This window comes from Quercus suber, unplaced genomic scaffold (assembly GCF_002906115.3).
Source record: "Quercus suber isolate HL8 unplaced genomic scaffold, Cork oak 2.0 scaffold_385, whole genome shotgun sequence".
NCBI classification, from domain to species: Eukaryota; Viridiplantae; Streptophyta; class Magnoliopsida; order Fagales; family Fagaceae; genus Quercus; species Quercus suber.
The window spans coordinates 179603-204664 of NW_027069837.1; the positions used below are offsets into that span (position 1 = coordinate 179603).

A 25062-nucleotide genomic window follows, 5' to 3' on the forward strand; every position below is an offset into this window, starting at 1 on the left:
TATAAATTTACAAAGATCTCATTATGACATCAATTAATTGTGTTTAGTTTCTGTTAGGACATATGTGAGAATTGTTGGAGACATATGTTATGTAAATTGGCTAATCCTTTGACAAAATGCACTTTACTTGTAATTGGGTAGATCTAGGATGGGTTTAATACTTCAAGAAACAAGTGTTCAAGTTTAGTATTGAAGTCATACAAGTTTGACCAAGAAACAAGTGAAGAAGTGCTGTTCATTAAAGCTCGATAGATATCTCGACAAAACCTTTCTATCGAGATTTAATGTTGAAGCTCGACAGAAGCTAAATCTGTTGAGAATTACAAAATTAGAATTTTCAGATCTAATTTCATGCATATCCATGAGTATTTATGTAGGGTTTCTTTTCTCACAACCCTAGACATATATAAGGATTATTTTAGGGGCCGTCTCAAGTGACGCAAAGTGATTGTGCATGCAAATTGTGATCGGAGACATTTTACCCTAGTTCATCATATTCTCTCTAGAAGCTACTACGTCTTTGCGTCAGGGGTTTTGTGACCAATGAGCTTCTTGATCTTCATTGTTGGATGAACTGAAGAACTTTGCAGCCAACGTCTTCCTCAAATTGGTGTATTAGTCACGTACTAGGATTCGTGCATCATTGGTTATTCATGTACTGGGGGTCATGCATTGAATGGAGAGATTGCCGCTACATCACAAGTCTAATTGGGTATTGCGGTAAAGGTTAACTGTAGGTTGGTATTATTTTTTGAACTGAATGGCTGGTAACAAACTTGTAACTAGGTGTAATTCATGCATGTTAATTTAATTTGTTTGAATTGTTGCTTTCTTTGAAGGATCCGTGAGCATATCCATATATTATGAAACAACCGGTTAACTAATTGGTTGCCCGCGGCTCATCTGGAGTTTGATGTGTTCAAATTCCAATGAACGGAATCTCATGTTCAGGGGTTTTTTTTTTTTTTAATGGGAAAAATGAAAACTTTATTTAAATGAAGAGAAATACATAGCATCCTGAATCACCAGGGATTCAATAATAGATGGATTTTTCTCTATCCAACTTACAAAATAATCAATTCCTTTAGCATGTTTTGCCAAAATATGAGCTGGTTTGTTTCCTAGGTGCTGCACATGTAGAACCTAAAACAATCTGGACTCCTGCAATAGAGACCGGGAGAGGCCGAACCCAACAGAGCATGAGAGATGATGCATGAATCACCTTCAAAGATAGCATCTCGAATCCCCATGTCCCAAGCAAAAAGTACGGCTTCATCCATTGCTTTTGCTGCAGCTTCAATAGGGCCAAGGGGCAGTGGCAGGCGCTTCACGGATCACAACACCAATTCCTACAAAGTTTGTTGCAGAGAAAATGGCAGCATCAGTGTTCACCTTATACCATGGTGAGGCTGGAGGGACCCAACGTTTGCACTAGCAGCATCAGTGTTCAGGGGATGCTTTTGTACTTTTCCATAGTTTTTATTTTTGCTTTGATAGTTTTCCTTTTATACTTCTTGCTCGTGGAATTATTAGTAGGAACCATGCAACCTTTGTCATGAGAAAATATTAGTTTTTCAAAGACAACACCAAATTTTGGTGCAACCAAACGCTGCTGCTTACTAGCAAGGCTGCAAACAGATGGTTTGGTCATGCATAATTAAGTAGGCTCAATGCCAGCTGGTATATATGCAAGCTTGCAAGGGATGGATAGTACACATCTTGATGGCTGCGTATGCATTCTTTACCCTTGGAACAATGCCAAGGGCATATTAAAGACAAAACTTGAATCAATTTGATCAAATCAACCTGTTTTTCTACCTAAGCCTCGAATAATCATCACTGTAGCCTAACTAGACCCAAACCATATCATTCAACTCAAAAAATAATAAAAATTAAAGCACCCTCAACCAAGCAGATCAAGAAAATTAAAGGAAGAGGAAAAGGAGAGCAAAAGGTATACTGATCCTGCTTGTGCAATCCTAGAGATGTAGTTCTCAAGACAAAAAGAAATATATATGCATAGGAATTGGCCTCTCCTGCCCAAAAATCCATTCGGTCCTAACCCAATCCTCCACAAGTCACAAAAATCCATTTTCCTAAACAAAGTTGGAAGATGAGCAAACGCTAGAAGCCTAGAAATGAAATAAGGAATATTCACTTTCCAAATAGTTTTTTTTTTTGTAAGAAGGGAAACTTGCATTACAACTAAACAGGATCAGTACATAGTCTGCTTGAATACAGACCCTGGCTATCAGCCTCAAAATTTTTCATGATGTCCACAGGCGGACAGGAATACAAGGTGAAATCTGAAACTAGTAAGCAGCCTAATCTAGCAAGTTGATCAGCGCACATGTTTGCCTCGTGGAAGACATGCTTGATCCGATAATGGGGAAAGCGGTTAACCAATTGTCTACAGTCATCAAACAGACCTGAAACAACAGTATTTGAATAGCTTGGATTAGTGAAAGCATCAACTAGAGCTTTTGCATCAACTTCTATAACAAGAGCAGTCACATTCATCTCTTGGCACAGCAAAAGGCCATCTCGAAGAGCCCATACCTCCACAAGGAAGCTATTAGCCTTCCCAATTTTTCTCGCAGATCCTGCAACCCATGTACCCGTTTCATCCCTTATCAGGCCTCCTCCACCAGCTAAGCCCAACAACGAATTTGAGGCCCCATCAGTATTAAGTTTCATCTAGCCTACCTCCGGCTTTTCCCACCTGATTTTCCTAATACTTTTACCACTGATACTCCTAGCTTGATCAGCACACAGGAAGAATTCTGAGGCTTGTGCTACAATGTCTCTTGCCAGATTCGGGTTGCTGCTTCTGCGCTTAAACACATGGTTGTTCCGTTGTCTCCAAATCCCCCAGATAGCAAAAAGAAAAACAACATTCCATGGTAGGCTAGTGGGATAGTGGTTCTGCATACCTTTGCCGTTGTTGTTGAGCCAATCTCTTAAGTTTTGAGTAAAGAAATCACTGCTGGAAGCTCGGACTCCCAACTGATGCCAGACAGCTTTAACCATATTGCAATTCCGTAGGGCATGAGTAATTGTTTCCACCTCTGATTGGCATAAAGGGCAGGTGGTATCTAACACCATTCCCCTTCCAGCTAGACAATTTTTAACACCAATGCTTTCATGCATGCATTTCCAAATAAAAGCTTGGATTCTTGGGAGAGTATGGGCTTTCCAAATCCAGCTTCCGGAGAAAGGGGGGGCTTCCAAGGAGTTTGTGGTGAGCAAATAAGCACTTCTCATCTCAAAACCACCTTTCGGAGAGAATTTCCAAACCAGTTTATCACCTCCCCTCGCAATGATAGGAGTAGGAGTGCCTTGAATTTCTGCTTTAATATTCTGGGGCAGCTCAAAAGGAATCATGGACCAATCCCAACAACCATATGGAGTGATGACATCTCTTACCTTGAGGTCAAGACCATATTGAGGCAGCGGACCATGAATGAGATTCCTAATAGGACCAAGATTTATCCAAGCATCTGTCCAGAAATTTAAACCACTATCCCAACCCGGATTCCACTTGATCCCCTTGATAAAGGTATCCTCACCTCTTTTAATACCTTTCCAAGTAGGGGATGCTGGCAGCCTTGCTTCTTGGCTAGAATTAATTCTCCGTTGAGTGCAATACTTCTTCTTAAGAACTCTCACCCAAAAAGCGTCAGGTTCCGTGTTGAACCTCCAATTAAGTTTGGCTAACAAGGCTATGTTTTTTCCTTTAGCAGTTTGGAGTCCCAACCCTCCAAGATCTTTTGGCTTAGTAACCTTCCCCCAATTAACCCAGTGTATTTTCCTTTCAATTTCAGTAGACCCCCATAAGAAATTTTTGTTAATTCTATCAATACCCTCAAGTATTTTGTTCGGGAGGTAGACATTTTGCATGGTGTAGGCTGGTATGGTGGAGGAAGACGCTTGGATCAAAACTGTTCGGCCAGCCATTGAGAAAAGATTACCTTTCCACCCAGCAAGCTTTTGTTTCACTCTATCAAGGACATAATCAAAGTCATACCTGTGACTCCTAGTGTGCTTCAAAGGAAATCCTAGATATTTTCCAAGATTAGGAGTGGTTTCAAACCCGAGGGTGTCTGCTAGAATAACCCTTTGGTCAGGATCTACATTCGGAGAAAAATAAATCCGGGACTTAGCTTCACTAACAACCTGTCCAGATCTGGTACAAAACTCCTGGAGGACCCCTTTGATTGTATTACAGTTCTCAAGATTGGCATAAGCAAAAAGGACCAAATCATCGGCAAAGAAAAGGTGAGAGAAAGCAAGTCCGCTTATTGAAGTTTTTACCTTCTCCCATAGCTTCTCACTGCATTTTTCTTCGATAAGTTGCCTAAGAAATTTTGTGCATAGAATGAAGAGATACGGTGAGAGTGAGTCTCCTTATCTGATGCCCCTAGAAGGCCGACACCATTGAAGAGTAAGGAGGTAGAAACTGAAGAGATGCAACTCATGATAAGCTCAATAAGATTTTTCAGAAAATTAAACCGCATAAGCATCTCTCTGATAAAATCCCATTCAAGTTTGTCATAGGCCTTTTCTAGGTCTATTTTTATTGCCATATATCCATTCCTCCCTTTAGCTTTCCCCATAGTATGAATAAGCTCTTGTACTAAAATGGTGTTGTCCACACCCCTTCTTCCCGGGACAAAAGCCGCCTGAAACGAAGAGATCAAACTTTCCAAGTGCGGTCTTATTCTAGCAACAATGACTTTTGTAATAATCTTGTAAACCGAGTTGCATAAACTTATTGGTCTATAATTACCAATAGTCTCAGGGCCTTGGATTTTCGGGATAAGAACTATAAGGGTACGGTTTAGATATTCAGGGACCTTCCTTTCCCTAAAGACCTTCATCACTTCCTCCTTAACCGAGTCCCCTACTACGAGCCAAAATCTTTGAAAGAATCCGGCATGCAACACGTCCGAACCTGGGGCTTTGTAGGCTTTCATAGACCATAGGGCCTCTTTTATCTCAGTAGGAGACACCATTTCGGCAAGGCTGCATTTATCCTCGTCAGCAAGCTGAATTTGCCAATTTAAAATTTCTTGGTGCACCAATCTGCTTTGGAATGAGAAGTTGTGTATAAGGAAATAAACCTAGCTCTGAAATACTCCATAACTTCCCTCTCCTCTGTGATCCAATCCCCTGCACTCTTTTTGACCGAAGCAATGTGATCCCTCTTTCTTCTGGCTAGAGCAGATATATGGTAAAAGGAGGTGTTGCGGTCTCCTTAAATCATCCAATTAATTATGGATTTCAAAGCCCATAAATCTCATTCCTGATCCAAAAGAGTCCCTAATTCTAAATGGAGAGATTTCTCTAGCTCGATCAGAGGTGCACGCAGCCTTATTTGCTAAAGCTCGTTGGACCCCATAAATTCTTGCAAGGACTCTTTTCTTCTTAGCATGAATATTCCTAAAGCTATTTTTATTCCATAAGGCAGCATCTTTGGTGAAAGTATCAATGGAATCAACCAGATTTCTATTGTGGCTCCAAGCTTTAGAAACAACCTTAGGAAAAGACAGATCAGATAACCAAAAACTCTGGAAGCGAAAAGGTCGACTGAGATGGACAGTTTGGGTTGGAAAGGCTTTCATGAGGATAGGACAATGATTAGAATGACATCTAGGCAAATGGGTAACTTTTGCATCCGGATATAGGACACACCAACTGGGATTCATGAAGAACCGATCAATCCTTTCAAGGATGAGGTCATTTATGTCTCTTTTGGTTGTCCAGGTATATCTCAGACTCGAAAACCACAAATCAATCATGTTACACATGTCTAAACACTCCTTAAATAAAAGGAAGCAATTGAGACTCACGCCTCTCCCCCCAAATTTATTCCCTTCTATCAGTGGCTCATTAAAGTCCCCTGCTATGAGCCAGGGCTTATTATGTAGTTTAGCCACTTTAGCCAAATTATTCCATAAGACCTGCCTCTCCTTACTCCTAGGACTAGCATAAATAGCTGAAAATAGCCAAGCAGAGTCAGCAGAGCATGCCTTAACCTCCACGTGAATTTCCTGCTCCGTGTTGGCAAGATTAAGTACTTCCACTTTATCAGAATTCCATAATAACCAGAGTCCACCCGCGTAGCCAATAGTGTCTGTATGTATGGCCCCATCAAAGGGGAGTCTGTTAGTGATCTCCCTGGCTCTTTCACCACCTAATTTAGTTTCCATGACCACAAAAATGGCCGGATCATGATTGCGAGTGAGTTCGCGGACAGGGTTCTGAAAATTGGGCTTTAAAGCGCCCTGCTATTCCAAATAATTATATTCATAATAAATTGATGATTCAGAATGGGGCAGACATCAGCAGGAGGGAGAAGCTCCGCTTCCATCCTCAGCTTCCATCCTATCCTCTCCACCATCTCCTTCAACTGGTCGAACCCAAGACTGAGATTCAGTCCCATCCTTACTGAGCTACAGAGTGTAGATTAAGCATCACAGTTAGCTTGAACACTTGGATCAACTTGATGAAGAGGCGAATCCAAATGGCTGGGTCCGTATCACACAGAATCGAGTTTGTGATGAGCAGTGGAATCACTCACCAACTTTGCGCTCTTTTCTCCTTCCATACCAGTCCATCCGTTGGCAACCTCCACTTTGTGATCTTCGGCACCTCTATCACCTCCCCCTTCAGGTTAGTGGCCCACCTCGGCTTCAAAGTTGGCTGTGAACTTGAAAGGTGCTCTGGAGAGTAATTCAGGTCCATGATTGAGAATGGAAGCAAGTTGGAGAGAAGATGAACCTGGATGAGAGTCAACGACGCTCTTTGTACTGGGTGAGCCTAATCTTCCCCGTGCAAGGACTTTCTTACCCTTGACAAAATCTCTTAATTTCAAACTCTAGGCTTGGGAAACACCAAACGAGGATTTCATAGCATCTGACTTAATTTGAGGCCCATTCGGAGTCTGTTGGCCCATCATGGAAGGAACTATGTTCTCTTTTGGCCCAACCGAGTTTATAGGTGACCTAGAATTTTGTTTGGTCACGTGACTTGGACCCTCAAAGGAATGGAAGCGTGTCGACCTCTAGCTAGCACCTGGGATCACCTCGGGGTTAGTACCTTTGTTTGTCGTCTTGTAACCATTTCTTTTCCTAGACACTACCATCCAAGGTCCATACAGCCCCTCCTCTTTTGTGCCACTATCTTTTGTCACTTTGCTAGAGGTGTCAGTACAAACAGAGTCATGCACACTACGTGAGTTCTTCTCCAGCCCTTCCTCTATCGAGTCTGCCGGCACTAAAACTTCCTCACCTTTCCTAACAATGAATGGACAAGCATCTTTCTGATGCCCGACACGTCCACAAGAGAAGCATAAACTATGGATACCCTCATACATGACTAGTTGTTCGAAGCGTCCCATGGCAATGGTGTTGGTCAGTGGCTTGCTTGTATCAACTTGAACACACAACCTCACATACTTACCCCGGGCCTCCATGGCTGTATGCGTGTCAATCCTCAACACCTTTCCAACCGCCTCACCAATCTGCCTAAGCACATCCCTTTCATACAATTCAATGGGCAACTCATTCAACCTCACCCAGACCGCAACCGAATCGACGTTTGTCGTGGAGGGTTTGAAAAATGGCTCCCAAGGTCTCAAAGAAAGGAAATGGTCACCTATGAACCAAAGACCCCTATGTAATACAAAATCCAAGTCTTCCTTAGCATAGAAGTGGATCAAAAAGAACCCATACCCAAGGTCAACACAATTCATTTACTTGAAGGTTTCCACAGCTAGTTGAGTTTTGTTTGGATGTAGTTGAATCCTATTGTTCTGCCCACAAGCTTGACGATAATGGCTTTGGACGATGGCCCCCTAATCCAGATTTTTGTTTCTCGAGTTAGCTTGATTGGGACTCTCCCAACTCGAGCTTCCCCTTCAGTTACGTCATTATCTGATTCAAAATCGGCTTCCATGGAGTTCGAAAAATCGAAGGCTTGAGCAAACACCCTTGGTATCTCACCCACAAGTTTGTCCTTAAAGGAGGCTTTTGATGCATTCCAAGAACTCAGATTGCCTTGTGACGAAGTGTCCTCACTTGAACCATCGCTGAAGTTAGCATGGTGACTGTCTTTAACTTTTTTGTTACTGCGTGATAATTATGCTTCTTCTTCTCTAGAGAGAACCCATGCCTTCATTTTTCTCTGCTACTTTGTCTCTTTCCACACCAGAGTAGTCCCCTCATGGCTTTTCTAGTCTCTAGTCTTACCTATGTGCCTGCCTGCCTTTGTCTTAATCTCTCATCTTGATTCTTTCTATCCCCTCATATTTTTTCCAAATAGTTCAAGTAACAGAAATGAGACATTAGACAAATTGCAATTTTCACGAATTATAGAACCCTTAGAGATAACGATGAATTGGAATCTCTGAAGGTCCGTTTCAAATTGATCAAAAGTTAAAGGGTAGTTTAGTTTTTCCCACTAGATTATAACTTCAGGGAATTCACACCGAAATTTATTCAGCATTCATACTACTACTAGAGTGGACTTATTGCTTGGCTCAAACCCCATTAACTTATGCATTAAAAGCTTAGTGCACATCTAAAAATGAACTATAGTGCAGATAGTGACTTAGCAAATACAATTGGCCTTTCACATATAAAAAGATAATTAGCAAAACCCAAATGTACTTAATAAAAATAGAAATCCCTATGATTTGTTGACCATGTACCATCTGCTAGAACCGCTTATACAATCTATTTTTATAGATATTGACATGATTTGATACCGTTCGGCTTTCGCATTTGCTCTATGACAATTGGTTTTTTTCTTTTTTTTTTGGTGAGAAGGGAAACATATTATAAATTAACCACCAATATCCCGCAAATTAGCACAAAAAAGGGGTATAACATGAGGGGGAGGGGAAACAAAATGCAAAGAAACATCAACATGAGAAAAGCCCATTCTTGCTAAAGCATCAGCGCAACAGTTGGCTTCTCTGAAACAATGAGACACCTTAACCTAAGTAGCTGCAATAGCAGATCTCTACAATCATCAACAAGGCTAGAAAGATCCTCGTTAGAGTTGCTATTGCTAGAAACTAAGGATATTGTTGCAAATGCATCAAGCTCAACTCCTACAAATTGAGCCCGCAGATGACAGTTGTTTTATACCATTATGTTAAGACTAATTAATTTCTTTTTAGTATGGGTGGGACCAAAACCCATATTCCTTATTTAACAATAAAAAACTTTACTAGTTTTTATTATTATCTTTTTTTGGCTAAAAAACCGAGAATATTATTCAAACTAAACAAAAGCAACATCCTTCCTACAGCCATCCAAGACTACAGTAGGAAGAAGACGCTAATTACAACAAACTAAAGACTTATGAATAGCTATAAAATTAGCTCGACAATGGACTACAAAGTTAAGCTCTCTCCTTACCCAGTTAAAATTACAAATAACAAAAAAATTCTATAGTCTACAACATCACAAATTACTAATTAAATAGGCCAAGTAGCGATAGAACGACCTTCTTTAATAGCATCAAAACAACTTTTAGCATCACCCTTCACTTCAATTCACTCAATGTTTTTTACCTTGGCAATTTGGCACCTTTTTGCTGTCTTTGCAATATCTTGCTTGATTTAAATCTAATTTGGGCCCATGAGTAGTCAATTTTAATGGAAATTCAACTTCCTACAGTATGAGCTTAAATTTGTCAAGATCAAACATTCAAATTTTTGGTCAAACTCGAGTTGACTATGGTCAAATTGTGGAAACTATTTGAAAATATGAATCCTAACATAAAATGATGAAATTTGATGATTTAGTAAAACCTTGACCTCATTTGACTACTAGTCAACTTAGTCAAAGTTTGACCAACCAGATTATTTCACTATTTTAGTTAGTTTGTCTTAGAAATGTAAAATTGGACATTCTGACTTTCAATTAGGGCAAATCAAATTATTTTTGGCTTCCCTATGATCCTATTGTAAAGAATATGGATTTTGACTTTTTTAAAGTAAAATTGAGATTTTTGCACATAAAATAAAGGCAAAAAAATACAATCCCCACCAAAATCAAACTCCAATCAAACCTCTCACGTGAACACACAGAAGTAGAGCACAACATTCAACTCATCATGCCATTGTCAAATGCATTCAAATGCTTGAATGTCTTTGTCTTGTTTGAATTTGGGGTTTTGCATATTTTTGAAGAGGCATCCTAGGTTAGTGGAATTAGGTTTGAATCAACTTCTTCATCAATTGCATGTTTTAAAGAATTTAGTCAAATTCTAAGCTTAAACTCACTTCTGGTTTGGCCTGAATTCACTTTGCCTACCCATAGTTTAAAAATGTTACTTTACCTAGCTGAGGTAAGCTTCATTTGTCTTCTGTAACCCACCTCAGTTAAAAATTGGGTAAATATGTATTTTTGCTACTCTTTTATGTCTCTCTCCAAAAAAAAAAAAAAAAGGATCAAAAAGTGGTATATTCCTCTTTCTCAATTCACACAAATTTTGAACATGAACAAATACCAAAAAAATCAAACCCAAATCAACTTCCACAAAAATATACTTAACGTTCATAATTCTCAAAACCCATGAAACCCTTTGTTTCTCACAACTTTGAGAAGGAAGAAATCTCAATCACTACTACCAAGAAACCCATGAGTTTGCTTTTCAGATAACCCAAGAAGGAGAAGATGAAGAGAAGAGCCAAATTACAATAGAATTATCACATACTCAAAGGCCAAGTCAAAAACTTTCACAACTGATAATGAGATTAGTTCCTCTACCCTTTTTGAAATAGAAGGAAAAGAACTTATCGTTTTTTAACTTTATGGGTATTTTGGAGACCGATCAACTTCAAGTTAACTAGATAGAATGGTTTGCAACCAAAAGTCAACATTTTTTTTTCCTAATCTTGTTTCTCTTGTGTTTTTATTTTTATTTTTGTCTTGGGGGGAGAGAAACATAGTAAAAATACATATATACCCATATTTTTAACAAAGATAGGTTACTGGAGACAAACAAAATTGTGAATTTACTACAATTATCCCATAATTTTAGGGCAAAACTTAAGTACAGTATTTAAGTTTTGTCCTAAGAAGAAATAGCACATAAATACTATACCTAAGTTTTATCTATAATTTTAATACTCCCATTTATGGGGTTTTGAATTTTCTTCTGCCTTTCTTAGTTTAAGTAGAAGTTTGCAGATCACATGGATCCGGTTCTTTTTTGCAATCTCTCCAGAGGATTGGTCATGTAAAAAAAAAAAAAATTGGAGACAAAGACACTGTCAAGGATTTTAATTGGCTTGTTCATGAATTGAAGGCGTTTTTGTTCTTGAAAAATCTAAGCTTTTGTATAGCCAAACAAATTCATTTCTGAGTTTATCAAATTCTCAACATGATTTTTTTCTAACCTATAAAAGAAAGAAATGGGTTTTTTTTTTTTTTTTTTTTTTGGGTAGTGTTTATATTGAGATTTTCTCTAACTGAGTTTATCAAATTCTCAACATGATTTTTTTCTAACCTATAAAAGAAAGAAATGGGTTTTTTTTTTTTTTTTTTTTTTGGGTAGTGTTTATATTGAGATTTTCTCTATATTTTTTGTCGTGTTGGATTGGCCAAAAAGTGAAATAAAAGAAAGTGTATAGCAGTTTTTATCATTAAGATGATAGCAAGGATTAAAATGAGAATTATTGAAAAACTCAAGGATCAAATTGAAAGTATTCAAACATTAGGGCAAAAAAAAAAAAAAAAATACACCCCAAAATATGGAGACCAGAAAAGTGTTTTTGCCTTTATATATTACTAGTAGCAGACCTGCGTGTTGCACATGATAACTTTTTAGGTAAAATATTATTTTAGTCCCTAAACTTTATAAAGAGTTTTTGAAAAAAAAATAGTTTAATAATTTTTTTTTTATCATCTTGTTTATAACTTTTTTTTACCATTATCATATATTTACTGGTTGATGATTTGCATAACATAGACATTAAATAAGAGTTTGATTAGTTTTAAGTTTAAAATTTATATTATTATATTTAATTGTTGATTATTGATTTGATTGAGTGAATGTAATGGTTGATTTTATTGCGCTATAAAGTTTTAAATGTTCTTTGTATAGTCATCTCTATTTTATTTCTTACTTCTCTTGAATAATTTTTTATTTTCCAAATAAAGGTTACTAATTGACATTTGATTTCATTTTTTTTTTCTTCCTTCATTTATTCTTTATTACTTTGTATGTTATTTGTAATTTTTATGGTTATTAATAAGAAATAGATATCATGGATGACTTAAATAGTTATAGATGTATTTACGTTAGTGGTATGTCAAAGGTTTTATTTTTTTTTTTTCCCTTCTGAATTTTCAAGGAAATATGAAAGGCATTTTTCTAGTTTAGACTCAATCAATTATGACATCCATAATATCTTATTGGAAGTAGTAATGAGCCTTAATTTTTTTTTTTTTTTTAATGTATGAAGTGGTTAGGTTAGTCGTATGTCAAAGTAAAAATAAAAAAAATCCAAGGAAATGTAAAATGTCTTTTTTTTGAAAAAAGAAATTGTGACCTTTTGAATTGTAGAAATATGATTGTTTTAATTACCTTGTTTATAGATTTCATTATTTAGTTATAGACATCTAAATCAAAGTAGGTGAATATATAAATGCAAATTAAATTATATGTAAAGTTACAACCGCACAAGATAAATATGTCTAGATTTTTTTTCTTTTTTTGGTTTTTGATTATTCATGAATCATTATTTCATTGTTTACTTTTATATATATATATATATATATAAATTAAATATTTTTTATAGAAAAATATAATTAAAATAGATGATAATGTAAAGGTAAAATTATATGAAAAGTTAAAACTATCCAAGATGGACATTTAGCCACTAGTAGATATGTGTTTTTTTTTTTTTTATGAGAGATATGTGTTTTTTAAATATTAAAAGTATGCTTGATTGCTTTAGCTAGAACTATATAACTATACAAATATTGTTGCGAGTGGTTCCATCATTTGTAAATTAACAAGTTCGGTAGTCTTACCAAATGTGACAACTTTTTTTAATTTTTTTTTTCCCGAAACAACTTAAGAATATTAAGATTTAAGTTGCCACATTTTGTAGCTATAAAATACGTCAATGGTATAAAAAATATTTAAATATTTAAAAAGCATTTTTAGTTGATTGTGATATAAACATTTTTTTTCTCAATTTTTTATATATCTTTTTACATAAGATCAATATTTTTGGCATCCTTTAAAGATGATACATAATATTTTTGAGAAGAATAAGAAGAAGCAGAGACAATACTAACACATAATATAAAATTATTAAGTTTGCGTGATTTAAATTTGTGGGAAAAAAAAATTAATACATCTATGATAAAGGTTTTTATCTAAATGATATATAGTCCATATTTTTTTAGTCTTGAATCAAAAAGTTCATTCTCAATAGCCTTTTAAGTCTACAATTTGCTCTTATTAAAAAAAAAAAAAAATCTACAAATTGCTCAATCTAGACACATTCAAAGAGTGCTATCTAAACTATAAATTATATGACCTTTTATCACACAAATATTTTGATTTCTCTAAAGGAAGGCAAGAGCGTGTCTAGTCATTTTCTTGATTTGTGCTGCATAATTTAATAGTACAGAGTATGTGACTGAATTTAAATGTTGAATAAAATAAGATGAGAAGAAAAAAGAGTAAAAATAAAATATATAGCAATAAACATCAAATTATCCAAATCATGCTATGTATTATAATAGGAGCATTATATTATTATATACTATATATATAATGCGGTAGGATAATATTTAATAATCAAAGATAATAAAAAAGATAACAACTTAAAACACAAAACTAAATCACATCAACCCAAAGTAGAAATTTAATTAACACAAAAATTCATCAACCTAAAGTATGGATACAATAAAAAAGAAAAAATCAAACAAAAAATGAAAAACAAATTGAGAGAGAGAGAGAGAGAGAGAGAATTAACCTTTAAGGTAGAAAACTATGCATAAAATGGAAAAGAAAATGTCAAATTTATAGTAAGATGTTGAGAATAAATAAGAATAGTCAAAATAAAAGAAGATAAAAGGGTAGAGAGAGAATGATGTTAAGGTAGAAAGTAGTAGGGAGATGAAGAGATAAAAGGAAGGGAGAGTTTTGGAAAATTAATAATAAAAATAATGGTTAAAAGATATTTTAATTTTCAAATAATGGAGTTTTTAAGTTACCTTAAATGAGAAAATGTTTAAAATATATATATATATATAGGAAAAATTGGAAACAAAAAAGATAATGACGTAACTGTTGATGTAGTTCAACTGGAGCGTAGCAATAATAAATGTTATACTTCAGTTTTAAGATATGTATAAATATAGATTATATTATTAAAGTTCAACCAATCAAATTATACTTGTCCATGTTCTTTTCAATGTCTTTGCACACTAGGACTTTGGCACTTATACAATGATTAAGAAATTAAAGTTACCAAAAGACTTGTAACTCAATTGATACCTATTTTTATCTTCAATAAAGATGTTTAGAGTTCAAATTTTTCTCTTCACTTATAATTATCAAATAAGAAGAAAAAAACCAATAGTAAGAGAAGAGAGCTTTTCTTTTTCTTTTTTTCTTTTTTCTTTTTTTTTTTATGAACAAGAAGAGAGCTTTTCATTGCTCCAAAAGAGACGAGAACTAAAATAACTTTTCTCTGTATCAGAAGACTCCCTGATTTCAAAAAGCTCTTCTTATGTAAAGTTGTAAACTCCAACTTGTTTATTTATTTATTAGTACGAGGCCGGTTTTAATTTGGATGAAATTGTACTTATGTTTGAATTAATTGAAGCCGCGTAGAAAATCTTTTGCCCATTGATTCATATATGCATAGCTTTTTCTACCCACATGTAATAAAATAATATAGGGAAAGAAATTAGTAACATCTTTTGTTTGATACATTTCAGGTGGGCAAAGAGGATTAGACCCCTCAACAATCAACATCGATCTCCTTTAAAAACAACAAATAATATCAGCTGCTCGTTCGTGGTAGGTTTTTTTTTTTTTTTTTCCCCCTAATTTATTGAGCTTATTTGCTTCATATACAAAATTTTAAAGTTTTTTTTTTCTAATTTATTGTAGAGTCAAGCTTAGGTTCAATGTCCCGTAGTACTGGATTCATTAAAATGATGACATGTGTCCACTTTTGGACACGAGTCACCATCTAACTGGGTCCAATGCACTAGACATAAACTAAGTCTTTTATTGTATACCATTGAAAATAAGTTCCACAAACAAGATATCAAAAATAAATAGAATTTTTTTTTTCATTCTTTATATAGAATTACAACACCTTTTCTCTTCTATTACTATTAAATCAATCTCTAGAGTTGATTTCTCTTCTATGATTTTCCTAAAACCTTTTCATGTCTATAAAATTTTAAGCTGTATTTGGAGTTCTCCAGTAGAGATGTCTTATGTCCATTCAGATCCATCTACAATGTCAAGATCTTCAACTATACAGAAGTGGGAACAAGCATTTATTGTTCTCGTACCAATCTCCATTGCTTCCATCCTTCTCCTCTTATTCTACTTTTACTACCTTCGTCGTCAAAGAGGCCTTGAGTCAGGATTAGCATCTTCATAAAGCTATAATAATGACATTTCCAAGGTATGATTAATTAGTATTTGTCTCAGTGGCAATTTTAGGAATTTTGTTTAGGGGGTTCATTAAGAAATTTAAATTAAAAAAAAAAAATTATAAAAAGAGAACTTGAATATATCAAGTAATCGACCCAAAAAAAAAAGTTTTACAATTTCCTTCTACAAGTTTTCAAATTTTGAATTGTTGCATAGTAGTTCATTATGAGTATTTACTACCAATATGGGTAGCTATGACAATTTTATTTTGTTAAGTTTGTCTAATATTTTTATTTTTATGCAGTTATTATTATCTATTAATTTGTCATTGTTTTTATAAAAATATTTTAAACTAAATGAATAAACTTAACTCATTGGCTCTATATTAATTATTGACGTACACAACCACACTCATTCATACATAAAATAATACACTACATGTCTACTTAACCAATTAAATGCTTAAACAATCACTAACTTTACAAATTTTCTTCTTGAATTTTTCTGATTTTATGACAAAAAGTTATTATAACATGATAACAATACACACACATGTAATAAACACTCTCTATTTCCTAATTATTAAATTATATAAAGTTATATTATATTTATATTGTACATACAAATATCCACGCACATTATTATTCACACCAATAACATTATAATAAAAAGTAATGTACACAATTAATATTAAACACACTCACACACAAATAATATAAATTTATAATAAAGAGTGACACTTACAGTTCACAAACACTTACTCATACTCTTAGAGTTGAAAAATACTTGTAATAAGGGTGTATAAGATTTAAAGTAGAGTGTGCAAAAATATTTTTAAGAATAAATTAAAATACTATTAAACTAACAAAAAATATATTATAAATATATGTGTATATATATATATATTTTTTTTTTTTTCATTTGAACCCCCTGAGCAAAGGGTACAGCCGCCCCTATTGTCTCTGTTCAAAAAGATTTGTTAAACTATTCTATGCGCAGTGTGAATATATGTGTAATTCTTTTAGGATCACACACTTTGTCACAACTTGATGATATATGTAATTGTGATTGATGAACCATCAATTGCACATGGAGTCATCACTTTTTTCACCACTCACACATATATATTACCAAAGTTGTGGTGAAATGTACGGCAAAGTGTGTGTCTGCATACTTTCTCAAATGTTTTTTTTCTTTTTCTTTTTTTCTTTTTCTTTTTTTGGGTGATTTAGCAGCCTGAATTGGGTTTGAAGAAAGAAACAAGAGAAATGCTACCAGTTGTGGTATACAAGGAGAGCTTCTCCATAGGAGATGCACTGTGAGTAGACTTACTTTATGTTTTTTTTTTTTAAAAGAGTTTTAACTTATAGCATTCGTTCATGATGATAACTCTTTATCATTAAATCAAAACATTAATCGGTTTTTTGGTATAGGCGAGGATTGAATCCTAAATTTTTTATTCAACCATCAAAGACTTTACCAATTAAGCTAACTGGAACCCACTTCTTTATGTTAATTCTTTACAAACATGCTACAGTAGTTAATATATGTAAGAATTCACTAATCACAGTTGCTAAAATAAAAAATTAGCAATACACACCTGGGTAATGCCTATTTTGGGTCTGTATGTTTGTAAAATGGCAATTTGGGGGTTTTACACCCCTAGCTAATGCTCTAAAACAATGTCATTTTCAACACATTAGGGAAAGAAAATTAGTCTTTTATTTTTGTTTTCTTTTTATTTGATTTTTTTGCTTTAAAAAACTCCACAACTCTAACCACCCACCACCAAGAACCATCACCCAAAACCCAAAACACAAAACTCCACTAACAAAAGCCCATCCAATCAGCCAGCGAGCTAGCCAGCCTTCACCTCCAATTGCACACACCCCCCCCCCCCCCAACAGAAAATCCACCCTACTTAGATCCTTCACACCACCATCACAAGTTGTTGGCCGATCAATACATAAAAGAAATAAAATTGAAAATCTCTATTAAGCCAAACGAAACATCAAATCTTATGAAATTCATATAAAAGCAGTTATAAATCCATAGAAACCTACAAATGAAGATACCTTCTATATATATCATTTTAAAATCTTGCAATGAACTCTAATAGTTGAAATATGTATGTATTTCATACAGTATATATCCCCCCTAATATTACTAAGTATATTAACTACTCAATTAGAATCTCTCCAAGAGGTTATCTCCCTAACAACAGTAGTAGTGCAATTGATACTTTAGTGCAAAGGGAGGTTGGTGAGAAAATGGAGGAAAAAAAAACTGAATGAAAAAATTAAAATGTGGTCAAAGAGTTAAGAAATAAAAATAAAAAATTTTTTAACCTCAAACAAAAATCAACATTAACCTAAATTTAAAAAATTGCGGGCCCATCAAAATTTTGTTGTGCACCACCCATATAGTTTATCTTTTTAGCAATTAGTGTAATTCATCTTATAAAAGTTATATATCAATTTAACTTTGCATAGTGCATACAATAACTTTTACCTTCAAATGGAAAAATAATAATGATAATAAATAAATAAATAAAATATTCAACTTCCTCCTATAGTCCTATCTTTTTATTTTGCTAGATGCTCCGTATGCCTTGGGAACTACCAAACAGATGACAGGCTTCAACAAATACCAGTATGTGGCCATATGTTTCACAAGGACTGCATTGGTTACTGGCTCACTACCCACACCACCTGCCCACTCTGCCGCCTCTCCCTCCTTCCTCCCACGAAAACAGTAGTTGAATCAGTTGATATTCAGTTAGAAATTAGTCACGGAGCTTTTGTTGCAGAGAACAATAATGAAATATCTCTTGAAGAGAATTCACAGGCTTGTAATGAAGGGAAAAAAGCTATACAATTCTCTCCACGATAGAAGAATCAAGAGAATTCTTCTAGCTCTAAAGGGTACTAGTCAATTATCATGTTTTTTTTTTTTTTTTTTTGGGTTTTGATTGATTCACATCCAACCCACACTCTTTTATATATATTATGTATAAAGTGAATATTCTTAAAAAAATATTGACACCTTGTGTGAATGTGTGGATATTATTTATATAACCAATAGTGTTAAATAATAATTTTCCTTTATATATTTATATTGATGAAGTTCTAATACATTTGGGCGTGCGTGTGCACTATGAAAAAGATTGAGAGCTAGTCTAACAGCCCACAATTTCTAGGATAATGATCGTTATATATATTTGCTCCACACATCATAACAAGGGAATAATTTAAATGGTATGACCTCTATTCTTTTTTGAGAAACCAAACAGAAACTTTTTAAAAAAAAAAAAAAAAGATTTTGACTAACATTGTTATTTTAAACAAACTTGGATGTCTAAAGGAACAACCTCCGTCCAGATAAGAATAGGATCAAAGAGAAGAGCTCGTCTAGTGAGCTGGTAGGCTACCAAGTTCTCCTAACAATGTATATGACATAACCTGGCCTCATGGCCGGAAAGAGGCCGCTAAGGCCTTGACACCGTTGATAATTGTAATTTCCATGATTCATACTCTCTTTTATGACATGTCGACATGTCGGTTCCTTTTTGCAGAGGCAAGATACGTAGTATTCAATTTCCCTTAAAATAGTTTTAGACTCAAAGCTGACATGAGCCTGAGATTACGCAGAGTCTCTTAAAAAGAGACAAATGAGTCACCACTTGGTTATAGGTCCAAGAACCAAAACATGACTCCATAAAGGTCTTTTTACCAAACTAAGTCTAGAGTTAGGATACAGGATGGAAAGAGATTAGACACCCCAAGCCTACCCAACCATAATCAGCCTTCATATATCATTGCCTAACTGGATGGAGTATAAGCTATCCTAAAAGCTCAAACATGTGTACACTTGTATCTAAGGCCTAGGTGTGAGTCTACATGTCATGTGAGACAAGCAAGGGAAAGCAGATAAAACATGCGATCATGGAAGCATAAACATACAGAGAATCAGACAACTCATGGCATCAACTCTTTCCGCTATGGTTCCTCATGGAAAACTAGTTTAGGTACTTGTCTTAGTTGGTACCAAAGTCTCATCAAACAGACAAAGCTTAGCTTTTAGAGTTTCAAATCATGAAGTTCAATATACAAATTCAATGTGCGTGCTAACAGTTTTCAGTATACAAGGAGTTTATGCCTTTTTTGTGTTTTTCCATCCTTTCAAATAACTACAAAGTTCTAATGCATTATTATCTCTCTCCTCTTTGCTCTGGTGTCAGCCCACCCTGCCCGCAGCTAGGGCAACTCTTTAGCCCGAATCCTTGGCAATCAAAACATCTATGCAAATGCACATTAAAAAAAGTAGAACTTATTTAGGCCAGGAAAGTTATAAATTACATATTCTTCAAATTAAGCAAAGTGATTTTTAAAAATAGTAATGAACTTACTTCCAGCGCTCAAAAATATTTCCATTCTTTTTGTTTCTTCCTGTGCCCTAATGAAAGATGCAAAAGGCGTTAGTTTCACAATATTGCAACAACGGATGAGTGAAAAAGGAAGGAAAAAAAAAATTCATCTTAAAATAGACTGCATTAGTCAAAAGCTCCATATAAACTATATTAACATTTATTTATATTGCAATTAGCTGTATTTTATAATTCCTACATAAGCTAAATAAGGTCATTATTATATTTTGTCAACTATTAAAAAAGCCTTGTAAGAATATTGTTTAATTGTATAAATTTGGTCTTTGTGTTTTGTTTTGGAGCCAGTTTTATAAACTATGGTTTTGATCATTATATTTTTATTCTTGGTGGGGGCATTGAGAAAATAAAAAATAAGATTTCAATTTTTAGAGACTAACAATTTTTCCTTTTAAATTATATTCTTAAAATTCAATTTTTTTTCTCTAAATTATAGGTTATGTTAATTATAATTACAATTTACGTTTTTTAATTATAGTTGTAGTATGATTTTATTCTTGAATTATCTTACTTAATTTAGATTCAAAATAATACTCACTCTTTCAAATGATAAGATTATTTTTTTTTAAAATTATTAAAAAAAAAAGTCTAATTGCTTTTAAAAAAATGTAAACTAATAGTTCAATATGCTATATATTCTTATATTAAAAAAATAATTAATTCTTATTGAAAGTGGTGTCACATTTAATATAAAACTAACAAAATTCTCGATTGTTGCAGTGAGTAATAAATACTTACAGCAAAATTAAGAATTAATTTGACACATACACAAAGTTAAACTTCATTTTGGAATTTATTTAGATTTTATCTCAACTTTAACTTTATACATATATATAGACACACACATTCAACATATGCTTAGTTTTTTCTGGACTTGTGAAAATCCCAGACCTTTTAATACGATGATACACTTCCAATCTATAAATAGGGAGTTAATTTGCCCTTTTTTTTTTCCTTATCTTATTTCCATTTTTTCATCTTTTTAATATTGGCACAGATACAATTTTCTTTCTTTAAATTCAACAAATTCCTTAAGCACAACCACCAGGAATAAGTTATAGGATATCAATTTTCAAACATGGAAATTTATGTCAGTATATATTTGACTGAAAAGGCACTTCGTTCCTCTTCTTTTTTAATGAGAAAAAAGCACTACACTCGGCTATGTATGAAAACCTAATCTTCTGATTAACTAGACTTGGTACCTTTCGCAAGAACATTGAAGGCCAAACATCTTTCCTAGTTCTCTTTTATTTTATTCCTTTTTCTTTTTTTCTTTTTTTTTGGCGTGAAGCAAAGTCTATTCATGATTTCCATGCGCATTTGTTAATGGAAAAGCAATATTAATCAAAGATTTAACATGAAGATTTAAAATGACAACAATACTACTCCTTAGTTCACTTGCTTAGATTAAGAATGATGCTCTAGAAAATGTAATAACCACGTCCAGAAGAATTAAAGACAAAAGTGACAAAACTGATTCTGAATTGATATCAAAGATGGGCCATTAGATTAGGAATATTGCAAGGTGTAGAGAGGAAAAATTCCCGATTTATCACAAGCTGACACATCACGCTACCAAGTCCATAAGATACAGCCAATTACAAAGTACCACGTATCGCTGCTAGGTTTTGCTATCATTACTTAGAAACCAATAGAAATTTGTCAAGTGTCATGCAAAAACCAATCACGAATCAGCGCATGTAAGCGATGACATAAGCAGCTTGCACGTGTAAACGATGACATAATCAGCCTCGCACGTGTAAGTGATGACATAAGTGGACCAATCAGGCTGTGACATGTGTCACCAATTAGACTCCGACACGTGTCGCTCATCCACCCCAAACCCCTATAAATAGAAGCCTTCCTAAAACATTTAGGAGGATACCAAGCCATCTAAAGTACTCAAAAGTCAAGAAGCTCCGTCAAAACCAAGCCCTAAAACCTCCAAGAACTTCAACTTCGAATACGAACAACATTCGAAAAAAAAATCATCCAAATCATCTTCCTAGATCCTAAAGTTTGCTGGAATCAAGCTCAAAAGCTTCCAAAAACATTAACAAATCACAAATCAGTGAAGCTCTACGGATTCAAGCCCCTAAGGCCTCGAAGAACTTCCACCACAAACCTTCAAAGACGAAGAACGCACGAAGAACACGAAGAACACACGATGAACACGAAGAACAAAGAATTTCTAACAAACTCATAGCCAGAGGCTCATTGTAATTCCGTTTCAACAATCTTCGATCCATCCCTCAACCAAATTGAAGGATATTTTGTGTTCAAGTCAAAATCACATTACCACAAATCTAATCAATAAGTCTTGCAAAGAAATCGAATCAAAGGATAACTCTTTTGTAATTTCAGAGAATTGTACAACACAATCATCAATACAAATCCACATTTGCGAAACTATTTTACTTTTTTGATTTATTTCAAACCGAGAAATTTAGTCTTCTACACAAGGCAAAACAGAAAAGCCATAACCTGCCATGGGTTCAATCACTTTCTTTGTTTGGTAAAGTTACATATGCAATGTTATCCAACAAAAAAGAAATCCAACACAAGGTCCAAAGTGCCAGTTTTGTCCACCATTTTGTGAAGACATCTTGTACCATCACCCCTATATATAGCCTAAGCCAATTTATTGGATTACCAATTCTTATGGTTCTTTTGGATCGAGGGAGAAAAAAGGAAAGTAGAGTAGAGTAGATAAAAATTGAACCAAAATTAGCCTATTTTTAAGTAACTCTACTCTACTCTCCTTCACTCTCTCTCCCTTCTCCCTCAATCCAAACAAACCCTTAATGATTTCACACAACAAAAAAGGGCCTTTTAGTCCCTAATTGTTAGTTGGAAGTATCTGAATTAGCTAGGTCCTATGTCTTGTAGCCTGGTCCCAAAATGAACAACACCCCCCCCCCCCAACTCCGAGAGAAAAAAAAAATTAATAATACTTATAATAGCAACAAATAACAAGTTAACTTGTACTAAGGACTCTAAAAAAGTAATTAAAAAAAGAAGAAGAAGAAGAAAAGAATAGAAATATGCACATAAAACGCATTATAAAATGACTTACCTTGCATCCTGAGCACTCTAGAGCACCTTTTCCTCCACATGTTTCACAACTTTTCAAGATCTGCAGACAATTAGAAAAATGAATGTAAATCTAAGTCCAAATATGCATTATACCACTAAAAGCAATGGAGAATCATTTGAAGGTCCTTCATGTTTCTTTCTGTTCATATAAATTTATAATCTAGTCAATCAAGCTTCCTAAAAATTTTGCTAGTTCTTTCTTTCTCATAAATTGGTGACCTGACCATCCATCTTATGTTCTTGGCCTTTAATGCAGAGATATGGCGCTTCCCTATTCATACCCACAATAAGCAATATCGAAACTATCACATGCTAGTCAAAACTGAGTATGCTTTTAGAGTGCTCTACATACAATTTTAGGTTAATTAGGCTAATAAATTAATTAATAAGTTTGGTATTGAGTACATTCAAGCTTATGTTGATATATTACCAACTGTGCCAATAACTTAATCAATATTCTAACCCTCTCCTGACCTAAACTTAGGGTCGAACCCAAGTTCTATTGCTTTGATATCATAATAAATTACTGATTGGGAATGTTAGGAAATGATAAATATAATCATTTAATCAATAAAGTAAAACTTAAATTCTGCATTAAGTTCTTCAATTAAATTCAAAAGACTTAGGGTCCATTTAAGAACAGTTTATTTAACTGAAACTGAAAACTTTTTACTGAAAATTCTGTAGATAAAGCTAAAAATTAGCTGAAATAGTAACCTTTGAATAATAGCAAAAATAAGCTAAATAATAAAATAAAGTGCATAAGCTTATCACAATACCTTAGTTTTCTTTTTCAAGGAAAATTAAATTCAATACAGCCAACTATTTGAATTTAATTCTAATTAATTCCGGTAATGAAGCATTTAAAAATATAAAATAAAAGTCCAGTTCATCTTTTTTTTTTTTTTTTTTTTGAGAGTGAGTAGTTCATCTAATTGATTGTAAATCATGAGTGAAACACACGACAGTACATATATATTCAAAGAAGAAGCCACATAAGTGGCAGTGATTTAATTCGAATACATACTAATTTTGCTGATCATAGGTGGCTCAATTTTTTTTTTAGTTCGTGATAGAATTTCAATCATCCCCTTATAATGATTTTTCTTTGTCATCATCTCAAGAAACTAAGGGGTGTTTACTAACGTCATTTGAATAACAGATTTAATTGTTTAAAAATACAATATGTATTTTTACAATATTTTTCACCACGCGTATTTTCACTTTTTTTTTTTTTTTTAAGAAGGCTTAAACCATATCTCTCTTATTTTACAGTTTAACTAACCGAAACAGACTAGTAGGCTCATCTTCAAAAGTAATAAATGTCATGAAACAAACTTAGTTTAGAAGAAAAAATATAACGTAAAGTAGAGCTATAAAATAAAAGAGAGTTTACCGAATTAAGTGAGAAACCACCAGATTTTGCAGCGAAAGCTGTAGTTGTTCCACGTCTGAGTGCTATGCCATTGCCACCTATGACGATCGGTATCCTTGGACTAAATTGATGAGGATGCTGAAATGTTGGTAGTGGCGGAGGAGTGAAGCTATTGCAACACAGAGAGAGCTCAGCCATTTAATTAATTTTAAGAATTTGTTGTTATTTCTAATGGATATTAATGAGAATTTCGTGTGAACAGTTTCCAGTTACCTCACCTTTAAACAATTATCAAGGTGAGTTGGCTTCTTTTCCTTGGAAGTTGAAGTTCAACACGTGTGAATAATGAGAATCTCGTGACACACACTCGTTGATCCTATAAGCTAAAAGGAGAGCCACTACTTTTTCTCCCTCTCGTAAGGACCCAAATATTTGTTGCCTAAAATGGAACGGGATGTCCATTGGTTTACAATTTTACATTAATGAAATC

The 25062-nt window shown here is 34.1% G+C and overlaps 3 protein-coding genes across 3 annotated transcripts; 1 reads left to right on the forward strand and 2 right to left on the reverse strand.

The window, feature by feature from the left end:
• Window positions 1-5270: 5270 nt before the first annotated feature.
• Window positions 5271-7756, reverse strand: LOC111988064 (uncharacterized). Its single transcript, XM_024019820.2, has 3 exons — window positions 7161-7756; window positions 6344-6455; window positions 5271-6287 (listed from the first exon to the last, which is right to left on the reverse strand). Exons 1-3 carry the CDS (start codon window positions 7754-7756, stop codon window positions 5271-5273), a joined length of 1725 nt encoding a protein of 574 aa, XP_023875588.2.
• A 7728-nt stretch (window positions 7757-15484) lies between these two features.
• Window positions 15485-18546, forward strand: LOC111988063 (RING-H2 finger protein ATL58-like). The gene is made up of 3 exons (XM_024019819.1): window positions 15485-15649; window positions 16890-16972; window positions 18252-18546. The coding sequence occupies exons 1-3, from the start codon at window positions 15485-15487 to the stop codon at window positions 18544-18546; spliced, it is 543 nt and encodes a 180-aa protein (XP_023875587.1).
• Window positions 18547-19636: 1090 nt separating this feature from the next.
• LOC111988057 (protein SPA, chloroplastic) lies at window positions 19637-24827 on the reverse strand. The gene is made up of 4 exons (XM_024019814.2): window positions 24594-24827; window positions 23178-23237; window positions 20063-20109; window positions 19637-19952 (listed from the first exon to the last, which is right to left on the reverse strand). Exons 1-4 carry the CDS (start codon window positions 24768-24770, stop codon window positions 19865-19867), a joined length of 372 nt encoding a protein of 123 aa, XP_023875582.1. The 5' UTR covers window positions 24771-24827; the 3' UTR covers window positions 19637-19864.
• Between the last annotated feature and the right edge of the window lie 235 nt (window positions 24828-25062).

What these genes read in the sequence shown, in the direction of transcription:
- LOC111988064 (XM_024019820.2), bottom strand. Translation starts at nt 7,756, where the DNA reads ATGAATTGTGTTGACCTTGGGTATGGGTTCTTTTTGATCCACTTCTAT. An exon ending in GGCACAAAAGAGGAGGGGCT is followed by an intron (nt 6,456 to 7,160) that starts GTATGGACCTTG and finishes TACACTCTGTAG; the next exon opens with CTCAGTAAGGATGGGACTGA. An exon ending in AGCTTCTCCCTCCTGCTGAT is followed by an intron (nt 6,288 to 6,343) that starts GTCTGCCCCATT and finishes TTGGAATAGCAG; the next exon opens with GGCGCTTTAAAGCCCAATTT.
- LOC111988063 (XM_024019819.1), top strand. Translation starts at nt 15,485, where the DNA reads ATGTCTTATGTCCATTCAGATCCATCTACAATGTCAAGATCTTCAACT. An exon ending in GAGGCCTTGAGTCAGGATTA is followed by an intron (nt 15,650 to 16,889) that starts GCATCTTCATAA and finishes GTGATTTAGCAG; the next exon opens with CCTGAATTGGGTTTGAAGAA. An exon ending in TTCTCCATAGGAGATGCACT is followed by an intron (nt 16,973 to 18,251) that starts GTGAGTAGACTT and finishes TTATTTTGCTAG; the next exon opens with ATGCTCCGTATGCCTTGGGA.
- LOC111988057 (XM_024019814.2), bottom strand. Translation starts at nt 24,770, where the DNA reads ATGGCTGAGCTCTCTCTGTGTTGCAATAGCTTCACTCCTCCGCCACTA. An exon ending in GTGGTTTCTCACTTAATTCG is followed by an intron (nt 23,238 to 24,593) that starts GTAAACTCTCTT and finishes AATTGTCTGCAG; the next exon opens with ATCTTGAAAAGTTGTGAAAC. An exon ending in AATATTTTTGAGCGCTGGAA is followed by an intron (nt 19,953 to 20,062) that starts GTAAGTTCATTA and finishes GCATTTGCATAG; the next exon opens with ATGTTTTGATTGCCAAGGAT.